The sequence below is a fragment of the Rissa tridactyla genome, chromosome 1, assembly GCF_028500815.1.
Source record: "Rissa tridactyla isolate bRisTri1 chromosome 1, bRisTri1.patW.cur.20221130, whole genome shotgun sequence".
Classification (NCBI taxonomy): domain Eukaryota; kingdom Metazoa; phylum Chordata; class Aves; order Charadriiformes; family Laridae; genus Rissa; species Rissa tridactyla.
The window spans coordinates 190,146,878-190,161,200 of record NC_071466.1 but is presented as its reverse complement, the minus strand read 5'-3'; the positions used below and the strand labels follow the sequence as shown (position 1 = coordinate 190,161,200).

Here is a 14,323-nt window from a genome sequence, read left to right as displayed (position 1 = left end):
TAGATAAGTCCAAGGAACAACCCATAATATGGGAGAAAACCAAGCCCAAGAAAAGAAAACAATAAAATAGGCAAAGCTTTAATAGTTAATTCCTGACATTTCAGTTCAGTCTGCAGAAAACTGATGTTAGTGCTTTTCTGCAGATGCTTCAGGAAAAAAAGTGAAGCTTTCTTAGATGTGATGACCCATGTTTTGCTCTTAATTATGCCACCACTAAACTTCAGTACCTCCATCAGTTTCAATTACATGTTGTTTACTCTAGGTCTTGAGAACAAAAGGAGCAATTTATCACAATTCACATTTTCTCAAACTTCTGCTTGCCCCTCACTACTGTGAAAAAACATAGACAAATCGTTGTTGTATGAAGGGGGTTAAACATTTTTAAAAATAGAAAACCATTGAAGTTTTTTGAGAGTGTAAAAATCGGTTTCATAGAGACCAAAGGATTTGTGCTTGGAGTGTACATATTCCCCTTTCATGAAGTAACTTCAAGTCTAAGCGAGGGACCCAAATTTCCCAGAAAACACAAGGATAGAGTTAGGTGCCTAACAAGGAGTTTCATACAGTGATGCTGAGCACAGAGCCTGTTCCAGTAGCTGATAGGGAGAGTCAGATAAAGGATAGAGGAATTAAGTACCTAATAAATTCCTTAAGGGAAACGCAAAACCCAGTAGCCTATGTGGGTGGTCAGCTGGACCAGAAGAAAATTGTTTTGAGGAGCACAGTTGGATTTGGAGCGATGTCTTGAGTGTATGTTTCCTACACGCTTGTTGTTGCAGTAACGTGCACAATAATTGCTCTCACGGGCAGCAGAACCTGAGCCTTTGTCCTTCCGCTGTATTCACATTTTGAATACTTGGAAAACAATTCATGTAGTGAGCCCTGTGGGTAAATCTGGTGGGAAATATGTTGTCTGTGAATCCCACCACAGAGTATTTGTGAGATGGGGCTCTGAACAACTCAACAGCACCAAGATTTGTTGCATTCTGTACAGGAAATATTTATCTGTGCAGCCCTTTAGATGCTGGAAGTTGTGCTCAGGTCTTCTATTAGATCCAACTCATATTAAGCTGTTGTTCTGTAGGAAGAAACACTCAACACTGTTTCTCTCTCAAAGAAAAATTAGCTTGGAGAGTAAACATCTTAATTTTACTTGGAAATAAATTACATGGAATTGTTACCTTAATTACATCTATCATTATTTCCAAAATTAAGAACTAAATAAAATGTTTTCTCTGTAATAGAATTAAATTTCCTTGAGGATTAATCTTTTCCATTTTCAAAGAAAACCCTCTTGATATAAGTACTTCATATAAAGTACAGTATGTAAATACTTTCTCAATGACTTTTTTTTTCCTCTGAAAGAGCTGCCAGAAGGATTGTCAATCCTTTAGCATAGTGAAATCCTCTTTTCTTTTCCCTGATGGAAAATGACTCAGTGCAATTTCTTTTACCTCCTTTTTTCTGGAGCTTTGATGGACCAGGCACATTAAGAATAATGCTCTTACATTAGAGTTTTGCTTATTGTGATTATCTGATCAGATCTTCGCAATATTGGTAAGGAAAAGTTTAGAAAAATCTCACTGGACAATGAAAAAGATACAGATAACTATTCTCACAGCAGAAGACCTTCCCTGGGGAATATGTGACGAACTCTCAATCATGAGCTCACTAGAGCCAGGCATAAGAAGAAGACAATTGGAAAAAAACTCTTTTATTGGAAAGAGAAACTGCTGGAGTTACTAGGTTATCACTAATGCAGGAGAGGATTACAACTCAGCTACAGAAACCTGCATGCCCTTACATCATATACACAAATAAAACTCCTAGTAAGGGCAGTGCAAATGAGTTGCTGTACTGTCAGTCTGAAGTAAGAGCTGTGAAGACAGGCGCAGACAGACCAGAGAGACACTGCTGAGGAGCCTCCTGGAGAGCTCTGTGTCCTGCAACATGAGAGGTCTCAGGCTGAGCTACGTATTCCTACAGCTAAGGAAAGTTCTCTCTCTTCTGCACACAGAACTGACACCAAATCACTTAGTAAAACACTGCATATTTCAGGAATGACCTCAGCATAGCACATCCCTTTTCATTTTTTGTTTGAAACTAGTAACAGGGGAAAGCTTAGATTTATCTTACGGAGGCAGTTTACATAATAGGTCAGTGACTTCCTACGAAGAAGGGATAGATGTATTGTCTTATACATTTGCCATGCACAGAAATAACTTGGTTTTTCTACCAAAATATGAGTAGGCTCCTGACATGTTACAGGGAACTACAAAAAAGGAATATTTAAAGAAATCATGATTTGAAGCCTGAAAAAGAAGATAGTGTATTAGTTCTCCTTATTAGATGTAGAAATTGTTAACAGTCATGTACCAGGATGAAAAGTTTTATATGACATATTCTTAATATTATTTTTTTTTCAAAACTATCTTTTTTCTCCCCAGGTTATTAGCTTTGCCAATGCATTTTCAGGTCAAACAAAAACTGATTGCCATAATAGAATAAATCTTTGACTTCTGATGAAGATTTTGTAACCCTCTCTCTCATAAAATTAAAGGATGTTCTTTATGCAACTACTACACAACAGTTTCATGGTTAAAACAAAATTAAAAAACCCCTATTAAAATTTTGACTTGAGATACTGTTACAAAGTCATTCAAAGTCCGAGAAAGCAACTTTTTGTGTCTTATTCGTGGGGATTCAGTGCTTTGTTTGGAATAAACTGTATATATTCCATGCCTTAAGACTTACCACGCCTGTGATTAAATATACAAATTTGTCTAAATGCATGACTTAAATGTTTAGTGTATAACTCTTTAGTTGTCCTCTGCCCATCAGAAATATAGTAGCAAAGTCAATTATCCTGTTTGGTATTTGTGCATCACTCTTTTATCTCCAAAACCATAAAGATGTAATAATATTTCTCTGCTATTCTAATAGCCAAGCTAGCCCTCTGGACCACAGGGAAAGCCTTCTGTACTACACCTCTACAACACTACAGAGAAGGGGGAGAAAGCCCACAGACATTGTTACTTCATTTCGGTCTGACCAGGATTCGCTTTTTGGCACTTCATTTGGTCTGCAGGTAGGTCATACAGTCTATGCCTTTTTCAGCTCTGGAAAAGTAGACTCAAGCTATAGCTTTTCATTGCTGACATCGTTATGGAGAGATGGGTGACAGTAGTCAGCGTATGGTTTGGGAATCAGGAAAAGAAGGAAGGGATGAGATTGATTTTCAAAGGGCAATCTGCCTGAGACCTGAGAGGCAGGCATACACATTGGTTTCCCCAAAGCCTGACCTCTGTGAAATGTTAAAATAAAAATGTTGGAAAATACAGGAGCATAAATGCTCTTCTGATCTCAGGCTGTATAGCCAAGATCCAGGCCATCTGCTGGGGGCCTTACATCTATCACTTCCATTGTTTCATATAAAAAAGAATAAAAATTCAGAGAGCCCTGAATTTTTCAGGTATCATTGTAAAGACGGATATTAAAAATCCGTTTTATTTTGCGTAGTTGAAAAGCTAGTTGATAGTAAGTAATGGCCAACTGGTGAGGCCTTGTGTACTAATGTGACAGGGAGTGTCCACTGCTTGAGACAATGAGCAACACTTTAATTGTTGATTGCCAAAAATCTGTTCTGGCCAAATTGGTATCCTGTCTCTTCAACGTGTGGCATTGCTTCAGGACATCACTGAGTCACTGTCATTGGTAAATTTTTAGTTTCAAAACCATGAATATTTGAATCTATTTGCTAGCACATGCTTTGACCTGCCTGATATTAATTCAGGAGAACAACAAAGCATTCATGCATGGTAACTTCGCATTTAAATGTTACTATAAATTAGGGTGTCACTGAGAAGAATTTTTATAGCAGTTCTCAAGACGATGCCAGGTTCAAAAGGCCAATGCATAGGGCATATTGACTTACTTGCTTTAATTGTAATAGCTTTATGGTAATATCCAAATAACTATACATTAATGCTTAGCAACCTGTAACTTAATCCAGTAGAGGACTTTGAAGCCCACATATTAAAAGCTTCAATGTCTACTGTTTAAATTCTAATACCTGAAGCAGAAACCTGAGTTAGGTTGCCTCCTGTGGGGACATAGAGGGGAAAGAACCTTGTTACCCAATACAAAAGACCACGTATATCTAGAATCTCTCTAGTAGGAGACAAAGCACTAGCGGAACGACTACAACTGTCATTTTTATGACGTCTGATGACCTCTGTCCAGATATCGGCCTTGAGCATCCCTTTTCTGACATAGGGGTCCCTATTCATAGTTTGGAAAGAATTTCTGGTTCTCATTCTTTTGGAGTAGGAGGCGTTACCACCTTGCTTAGAAGAACCTAGGTCTTCTTAAAGAGGTCTTTTTGAAAGAATGTAAGCAAATGTTTGTTTTAGAAGAAACCTGATCTCATCGGTGTGTAATGAGCATGATCCAATAATGCTGATAAGAATTCTGGTCTTGGGCATTGAAGAGGGGGACTTGGGGCAAGCAGAGTGGAAAGATGTTTAAGAACAGTGATCGGGTTTATAGGTCACAATTTGGGACTTGGGTGCTTTGATTCCATCTGACCTTGTCTGAAAGGCCAAGTTCTTTACGGAATCTTTAGCCTGTAATCTGTAAAATGAACTTTTCAGCATCTTCTACTCAAGTAGTCTTTCTAGTTCAGAAGCAAATTTGTGATTAGCATGAATTCTGATTCCGTTTAATCAAATATTAAATATTTTAAAAATACCTTAGTTAAATTTGAGACTCCTTTGAAGAATTATTTTTAAGATGCTCCCGTGTCTTTTACCCCAGTTTCCTTTGATTTTTGCCTCACAGTTAGGGCTTCAAATTACTTAAAATAAATGCAGGTCAGAAATTTGCTAAGCTGTCATTATATTGCAGCATTGACTGCTGGTGATAATCTCACCGGTTTTAGAGTGACTTCTAATTCATGCAGTGTCTAAGTCTGTTTTGATTAGATGCTTTAGGACAATAAGGGTTGAAGGAGAAAACTAAATACGGAATGACAGCTTAAAAACCGTAGTTCTGTTAAATGCAGGTCCACTAAAACGAGCATCACTTTTTCATGTTGCAATTACTCTTTGCTGTGTATTGGAGTCTCTATTCAGAAAAACCCTGTTGAAGAATTGTGAAAGGTTTGACAGATGAATTGCCAAGGTAATTACTTAGTTCCTTTCCATCTCTCTAGCTTTTTGTCTGATAAATGAAGGCTTAAATTCTGATTTCAACAATTCTAATCTCAGTAGCACAATCAATTACAGTAAAATGCCAATATATATTTTTTCTTGAGTCTGGCCGATTTAAGACTCCTTCCTTCTGGTTGTTTATTCTTTAGGTCAAGGGATAGCACGTGTGTGATAAATTTATACAGTCACAGATGAAAAGGAAATGTAACTTTAAGTGACAGGTGCATTTTTAGCTGATGCTGTTACCATCTAACAAACAATACCTTAATTCTCTTTTTAAGCAACAGCTAAGTATAAAATGAGAGTGAAGAGGGCAAATTATTGCTTTGTATACAAACAACAATAAGGAGAGAGAAGACACTCATCCATGAGAGAAAGCTAATGGACAGTGTTGCTACAAGAACACGTGTTTTTAGAAATTAAAAAAAAAATAATTCCAAGATGCTGAAATGATGAGGTGACCGAATATTTTTTAATGGAGGTAGGGGTTCAAAAGACCTAGAATCAAAACTGATACATTTGTAAAAGGTTCTACATGATGTTAGTGCTTGCACTGGTGGAAGACTTGATTGTGCTTAGCTATTTCAACTTTTGTCTTATATTGTTTCTGTAGAAACATTCCTATAAATAAAGGATCTGGGGCCAAATTTTTTGTGCTATATGCTATAGCTGAGTGTGAATGTTCAGAGAATTCATGCAGGTGATCTGACTTTTACATTAAAAATTGGATCTCAGTTTTACTTCTTACAGATTTATTCTGTTAAGGGTTTTCACTAGCAAGAAAAATTGAAAATATTTGGTCAAGTAAGATGGTATAATCCATGAAATAATACCAAATGTTTCTTGATATTTTATTCTGAACTAATCGCACTACTCTAGATTGCCAGGTATCAATGACGTTCATCAAAATTTGAGTTCTCTGTACATTAAGCCAATAGACAGGATTGTCATTCATACTTCATATATATCTGCTACTAAGTAACTTATAGGTGTCTATACAGGTAAAGCAGAAATATTGACCAAGTATAATACAAGAAAAAGGCAACAGGCTGAAAAATGAAAGTCAGAGGATGTCGTCTTTTCCAAAATGTCTTGCATTCTTACTTTCCTCAGTTTACGGTATTTTGTTAGAGACTTGAAACATTACTTCTGAAAGGGAATTTAGACACTTGTATCCTGTAAACAACTTTGAAAATGGTATCTTTGTTGTTGTTTAGAAATGCTTTCTGGAGAAAACAAGAGGATTCAAGGAGAAACTGTGGGTCAGCGGCACCTGCAAAGGGCTGGACCAAGGAGAAACCTTTCTGTCAAGGCAACAAAATGACCGCTGGATTTCTTTCAAGCAGGCATCTGTCTCAGGATACCTGTTGCAACTTCCAACAGGTTTCTATAGCTTTTTTGTTATTTGTTAATGTTTAAAAGTGAAGCAGAGTCCTCATGGATTTGCACTTGCTCCAAAGCTCTCCGTAGGGATTTTTCTGGCCATCCCAGGATTGCAGAGATGGGCACAGGGGAACCAGGGTTAAGTGCAAAGGAGGGAGCACTGGAGAAAGTTAGAAGGTCCTTTACAAGTAATGAACATTTTTGCTTTCCAGCATGTAACAACTAAATGTTCACGTCTTGTTAATTTTATTTTGATAACGAATGACCTACACTTCTTATATTTGGCCATCCCAGGATTGCAGAGATGGGCACAGGGGAACCAAGGTTAAGTGCAAAGGAGGGAGCACTGGAGAAAGTTAGAAGGTCCTTTACAAGTAATGAACATTTTTGCTTTCCAGCATGTAACAACTAAATGTTCACGTCTTGTTAATTTTATTTTGATAACGAATGACCTACACTTCTTATATTTTGCACAATATTGTTCTCTGAAACCTGAAACCCCGTTGTATCACATGTCTGTGTGTCTCTGTGTGCACACAGACTTAGCCTGCAGAATTTTGTCTTAAGGACCAGCCTGCTAAAAAGCTTTAGAGCTGCCACTGATTTCAAGAGACTAACCTACCATCGGTGCTGGAACTGTTGGACGTATCCCTCACATGGATGAGGGAATAATACACACACTTGAGTGGATACTCTATTTTTCTCATCTCTTAGCCAGCTGATGCCTTGCGTCTACCCACTTTAATGTCCCGCTGCATAGAGAGCTGTTATGTTAACCAGGGAAATACATTCAGCTCTGTTGGTAATATCTGGATAACAAAACTAACTGAAGGAACCCAGTATTGAAGAGATCACTTGGGTTTGCCTAACTGGCTTTATTTCTGGCATTCTTTCAAAAAGCATATCTATGAGACCCAAACATAAACATGCAAAGTTCTCAAACTGCCAATGAGTTTACTACTGACCATCTATAATCCATGAATATTTATTCCTGAGTTTTTTAAAGTTCTTACTGAGCAATTAATTATTTTCTTCTTCTGCAATAAGGAAAATGCACCATATTAACATGTCATCTTTTTGTTGACAATTTAATTATTTCACTACCTTCAGTTCAGCTGTTGGGTTTTTTTACAGACGATTTTCTAGGGTTAAAGTTGTGCAATATTTATATTCCAAATTAACATATATACCTAGTAAGTAATTTTAAATATTAAAATGAACCATTACAACTCACTTAAGGACCCCCACTGAGTATGTATGAGGGTTTTTTTTAATTATAAATTTTTTCTTCTCTTTCAAATTCCTCATTGATTAAAGGAAAGGCTTAAAAGAAAGGTGACATCCAAAATAAGCATAGTTGCTCAGAATTGATATCATAATATAATTTCTTAAATGGTACACATTTGAACTATTAATACTTTGGTTTAAAAAATCCATTTAGCTTAGCCCTTGAGATTACTGAACAATTTTCTCTTGCAGAAGTGGCTTGTACTAGAGTCTGAAATAAACAAAAGAGGAGTGTAGGTGTGTTCCATTACATACTGTGGGCCACAGTGGGTCAAATTCATTGCCTACTTTTAAATGCCTTTTATTGAAGGATGAAGAGAGTTTGATTTATATGCATTCAAATATTATTCTTTTCTTCATTCCGCTAAGCACTGTTAAAAGTGGCTTTTGATTTTCCATACAGGCTGCCAAACACCGGACAGATTTTTCTCAAAAGGGTTAGATTTTTTGTTGTTGTAGAAGGATAAATTGGAAAAGTTCTGTCCTTTTCTGCCTGTTCCTGCACTCCTCTGGCAAAGGGCAGGATTCAGTCTGCTGTCAGACAGGGAACATAGAAGGGCAGCACCAACCTGTGTTCAATGAGGGGCTCAAGCACCAGCGTCAAACTTGCTGGGAATGTGTTTTTCAAGTTGCTTGGGTAGTTTCCTGCCTTTGAGGAAGTGGAGAAGGGATTCTTGAACCAAGCGAATGTACCAAGGTAGTCATTGCATTGCCAGTAGTACTGGCATCCAACACAGCAATGTCATCCAGTAATTCTGAAGCAGCAACTTCAGTTGCTTGTAAGATAAACTGAAACTAAAATTAATTAAGCGAGAGGTAGTCACTTCTAAAGACCACCAGTTGGTGGTCTTCATCTAAATCGGGTGTCTATCCATCCTAAATCTAGGATTCTCAAATGTGTAGAAAAGTTCATTATTAATGGATGGTACTGCAGGTTCCTTGGCAATGCGTGTTAGGGAGGTGGACTGGTAGAAGGCAGTGAAAGTCTGTGCTAAAACAGGTGAGGGGAGAGGCCTGACATGGAAACAATTCTTGCTGTATATATAGCAATAAACATAAAGACGGTTCATGTGATACACTAACTAACCAACCGTACTGTAAATAGTCAGAATACAGAAAACCTTCAGAAAGCTACATATGCATTGATAATGCTTCAGACTATCGTAAATGTTAAGTTTGCCATCTCTAGCTGCTGAAAATAGATTTAAATATAACTAGATTTAGGGAAAACAAATATGTTGATATTGGCCAAATTCTAGCTTTAGTCACCACAGTCAGCCCATTTGAAATTAATTCTGCAATTTTTGTTTGATGAAGGGTATTGCTTTCTTTCACATCTCCACATATGAGTGATGCTAGCCAGAAAATAATTTCAAAGGGTCAGAAAATCAATTGGCTAGATTTACAGATTTAAGACTTGAAACTAGTTCTTTCTCATCAAGAGTCATTGTTTAACTCCCTCAGTCACTCATCAGTCATCCTTTTGGGAACAATGTCTGTCGTGGCTATGGGGGACAGCACCAGATCTGAGCATGCTGAGCTCTGATGGTATCACTGGCAGCTTTTAGCAGCAAATCTGCAAACCTTGTGAATTATTAAAGCTAGACTATAGCCTGACTTAGGCCATCTCTAGCTACTGATCAGTGCAAAAATTCCTCTAGGTTTTATACTAATGAGATTTGATACAGAACCATTTGTCATCGGAAGGCATTGGGTTAGCCTCCAAACTGATGAAATGCATGCACATAGAGTTAGCACAAGTCCTCCTCCCCGTCCCCCTCCCCCAGCATCTGCTCTCACAATGTCATGACAATCTGAATTGTACCCATTGCTGTATGACAGCCCATATGACGCTGCTGGGTGACAGTCCATTGCTCTGCTGTAAGCTACTGTGCTTCACTGCTTCCCGGGATTCCCTGTGGAATTCCATCTTCTGAGCATGTCCTTGTGTGCTGAATATATTGCTGTCATGTAGTCTGTAGTAAGACCAAGACAAGCTTCTAAGGATGTAATTACACTGCATATCGTATGTTAGATGTTTAAGGTACCCAAACTGAAGGCTTAGTCTCCCAGAGTCTTCATCTGTTCAGTGCAGAGGGAAAGGCTTTTACAGATACCAGTTCAGGGCAGAATCCCAGTTTAGAAGGAACCTGTCTCTTGCTCTGGCTGTAACCTCAGCATTGCCCTTAGGGTTAGGGTAGTAATAGCGCTTTTTTCTTTCCTGTGTTGCGTAGAAAACTTAAAACTTTGCCAGCAGTTTGGAGATAATAAATAAAAATTGCTTAGGTCAGTGGTCATTAGTGATACATGTTGTAATAGCACACAAGACTGTATTTCTGTAGAACTGCAAGGGGTCGAAATATGCCTCAACAACAGTAGTATATGTGCCAATCTAATGTTTTCTGATTAATTCATATAATTTTTTTTTTTGCCAGAGTAACTTTCATGATTGCAATAGTTACAGTCTTCTAGTTTCTAACATCTCAATTTTTGACACTAATATATTATGGTCTTCTTTTCCTGGCTAACTAACACAGTGCAGTCAGTATTCATTCTGTATGAACTAACGCTACATTACAGTCTCATACAGTATGAATTTTACTGTCAGATACTGATGAATGCTGATTGTCAAACATTTCATTAAATTCAATACGTCTCATGTAACTTGAATATAAATGCCATATCTAAAGAGAAACTTTTCAGAGCTGTTTTATAACTCTTAGCAGTTCTTTTAATATCAGGTATCAGAATACTTGATATATAAAGGAATTAACAAATGTATACTTTTCCTGTACATTTTGTGTCAGTGAAAGGCTTTCTTTTCTTCAGTAGGTTGCTTTAGAAGTTAAAGCTCCAGGAAGGCCCAGTCTAGTACATTAGCTAGCTCCCTGCAGTTTGATTATGAATCAGTTTCTGTCTTTACAGGGAGGACATTCTTTATGTCAGGCATAGTACACATTTCAGTGTCAAGCTTGATGTCCTTCTTTTAGCCCTTTGACATGTTAAATAACACAGAAGTCGGACTGCAATGTGTAGAGTGTCTTTTAAATTTCCATAGCAGAACTGGCTTATATCTTATAGTCAAAACGATCCCGTCAAATCCACATGGCCTTCTGAAGCTCAGCTGTGATTGTCACAAACGAAAATTCAAAAATAATACAGAATCATAAAGCAATACCCGGTGAGATCACTCTTAAAGTTCACCTTTCATTTCATTTGTAACCTTAAATGTGAAACAAAAAGTCAGCACGCGTATGTCAAACAAGACACATTTATCATACAAACAGCTAGAAATATGTATTTCTGGAGGGATTTGGTCCTTGATCCACTTCATTTATTAAAAGAAAGAAAAGATTCCTATCCCACTATAATTAAAGTAATGGGCATGCCACGTGTATTTTGGGTCATACATGGAGCCGTCTGTGTTAGGATTTGAGAGCAGAGAAGGCAAAGGGAAATGTAAGAGATCTCGCACTCACTCTCACAGCTTTAATATAAGCTGAGTATTCAAAATTTTAGACATTGCTATTTTCCTAAGGGTTTTTATGCCCTTCTATTACCTAATTGTCTCTGTGTAATTTATTTGAGGTTAACACAATAACGTAGGAAAAAAAATAACCCTTCTAAACTCTTCCAGCTTCTCAGAATCACAATTTTGAGGAATGTTGCTCATCACTGTGTCTATCCTTTAGCAAGTAGATGTTGTTTACTACAGGAGGCATTTCTGTGCTCTTGTAGAAATATCTGTAGACAAAGAATGAAAATGAAAAAAATAACAATATGCTAGTGTTTCCAATGAAACTCAGGGATACCTACAGGGAAGTTGCTGTCATTACACTAAAATTTTACCATCAGTTAAGACAACCATGTTCTCTGTTGTTTCCTTAAATAGGTGGTTATTTTTCACTATTTACCATTGTATTTCTCAGCTTTCACTACTGTCACTGTGTCACCCAAGAAATTGTGCCTCTCCTTACAGTTTCAGCAACAGTACATATTAAATGTTGGCATACACAGTTAACTGTATGGATATATGAGGTCTTAGTTCACATTAGGCCTTATGTTACACTAGGCTATTATATAGCATGTTTTTTCTTATACCTGGGAACAAAAGGAGTTCTATAGAGTGAAGTGAAGTCTGCTGTTGTTAATGGAAAAGAACTACACTGTCATGAAATTCGCCTAAAAAGTGTCTCCTGACCTTACAACGTCTCCAGCACCAATCTTTCTGTATGCTCAGATAAATATTATGTTAAGTTGAAGGTGGTTTGAGAGTATGTATTTGAAAGTACAAAGCATTCCACCTTTCAGTGAATGAGACACTGCAAACTGGGGAAGCCTTGAGAATGCTCATGTACGTACATATGTTAATGTAAGAAATGCATTAACATCAAAGCATGAAAGACACTCTTAGTTCTGTCTACCACTGGGATATAATAACTAAATTTTAAACTTTTGAATTCTCAGAACAGATAGATCAAATGATTCGGTAAAGAAGCATATTTCTTTTTATAAAATCGTTTGAATTCAATAGCATCAAATATTTTGGAATATCTAGTTTTATGATGGACATACACATGTACAATTTTAAGGTTAAGTATGTAAGAGTCCTGATACGAAAATACAGCTATATTTCATAGAACAGAATCATAGAATCTTCATGGTTGGAAAGGACCTTTGAGATCATCGAGTCCAACCAAACAACCTACAATCTCTGCCCCTAGAGCATGCCCTGAAGTGCCACATCTAGACGTTTCTTAAACACCTCTAGGGATGGTGACTCAACCACCTCCCTGGGCAGGCTGTTCCAGTGCCTGACCACTCTTTCAGTAAAGTAACTCTTCCTAATATCTAATCTAAACCTCCCCTGCTGCAGCTTCAGACCATTTCCTCTGGTCCTGTCATTATTCACCTGGGAGAAGAGGCCAACACCCACCTCCCTCCAACCTCCTTTCAGGTAGTTGTAGAGGGCAATGAGGTCTCCCCTCAGCCTCCTCTTCTCCAAGCTAAACATGCCCAGCTCCCTCAGCCTCTCCCCATATTACTTGGTCTCCAGACCCCTCACCAGCCTGGCAGCTCTCCTCTGGACACACTCCAGCGCTTCCATGTCCCTCTTGCACAGAGGGGCCCAGAGCTGAACACAGTAGTCGAGGTGAGGCCTCACCAGGGCCAAGTACAGAGGCACCATCACTTCCCTGCTCCTGCTGGCCACGCTATTCCTGATACAAGCCAGAATGCTGTTGGCCACCTTGGCCACCTGGGCACACTGCTGGCTCCTGTTAAGCTGGCCGTCCACCAACACCCCCAGGTCCTTTTCTGCTGGGCAGCTTTCCAGCCACTCCTCCCCAAGCCTGTAGCGTTGCTTGGGGTTGTTGTGACCAAAATGCAGGACTCAGCACTTGGCCTTATTAAACCTCCTACAGTTGGCCTTGGCCCATCGATCCAGCCTGTCCAGGTCCCTCTGCATAGGCTTCCTACCCTCAAGCAGATCAACACTCCCACCTAGTTTGGTGTCGTCTGCAAACTTACTGAGGGTGCACTCAATCCCCTCATCCAGATCATTGATAAAGATATTAAACAAAATTGGCCCCAAAACTGAGCCCTGAGGGACACCACTGATGCCCGGCCACAAAGAGGATTTCACCCCATTAATCACAACTCTCTGGGCACGGCCAGCCAGCCAGTTTTTAACCCAGCGAAGAGTACACTTGTCTATGCCATGATTCACCAGCTTCTCCAGGAGAATGCTGTGGGGGACGGTGTCAAAGGCCTTACCAAAGTCCAGATAGACAACGTCCACAGCCTTCCCCGCATCCATAAGGCGGGTCACATGGTCCTAGAAAGAGATCAGGTTGGTTAAGCAGGACCTCCCTTTCCCAAACCCATGCTGGCTGGCCCTGATCCCTTGGCTGCCCTGCACTTGCCGTGAGAGCTCACTCAAGATGATCCTCTCCGTGATCTTTCCTGGTACCGAGGTCAGGCTGACAGGCCTGTAGTTCCCCAGATCCTCTTTCCGACCCTTCTTGTAGATGGGTGTCACATTAGTCACCCTCCAGTCATCTGGTATCTCCCCTGTTGACCAGGATTGTTGATAAATGATGGAGAGGGGCTTGGTGAGCTCTCCCGCCAGCTCCCTGAGTACTCTTGGGTGAATCCCATCCAGCCCCATAGACTTATGTGTGTCTAGGTGCAGAAGCAGATCATTGACTACTTCCTCCTGGATTATGGGTGGGTTGTTCTCCTCTCCATCCTTATCTTCCAGCTCAGGAGGCTGAGCACCCTGGGGATAGCTGGTCTGACTATTGAAGGTGGAGGTAAAGAAGGCATTCAGTATCTCAGCCTTCTCCTCGCCATTGGTTGCAACTTTCCCCCCCGCATCCAGTAAGGGATGGAGATTCTCCCTGGCTTTCTTTTTGTTGATGTATTTATAAAAGCTTTTTTTG

General features: G+C 39.1%; 1 protein-coding gene across 7 annotated transcripts in view; it reads left to right on the top strand.

Annotated features, from left to right (window-relative positions):
* The window catches only part of LOC128904178 (uncharacterized), an 87,278-nt gene that overhangs the window by 32,733 nt on the left and 40,222 nt on the right, over positions 1-14,323 (top strand). For all 7 annotated transcript variants that reach the window (XR_008464427.1, XM_054188139.1, XM_054188138.1 and 4 more), the window contains 2 exons: positions 2,944-3,088; positions 6,428-6,593. Coding sequence is in view for 6 of the 7 variants with exons in the window: in XM_054188139.1 (XP_054044114.1) it covers positions 2,944-3,088; positions 6,428-6,593 (311 nt within the window). In the remaining variant the exon portion in view is untranslated. The remainder of the gene's footprint in view (positions 1-2,943; positions 3,089-6,427; positions 6,594-14,323) is intronic.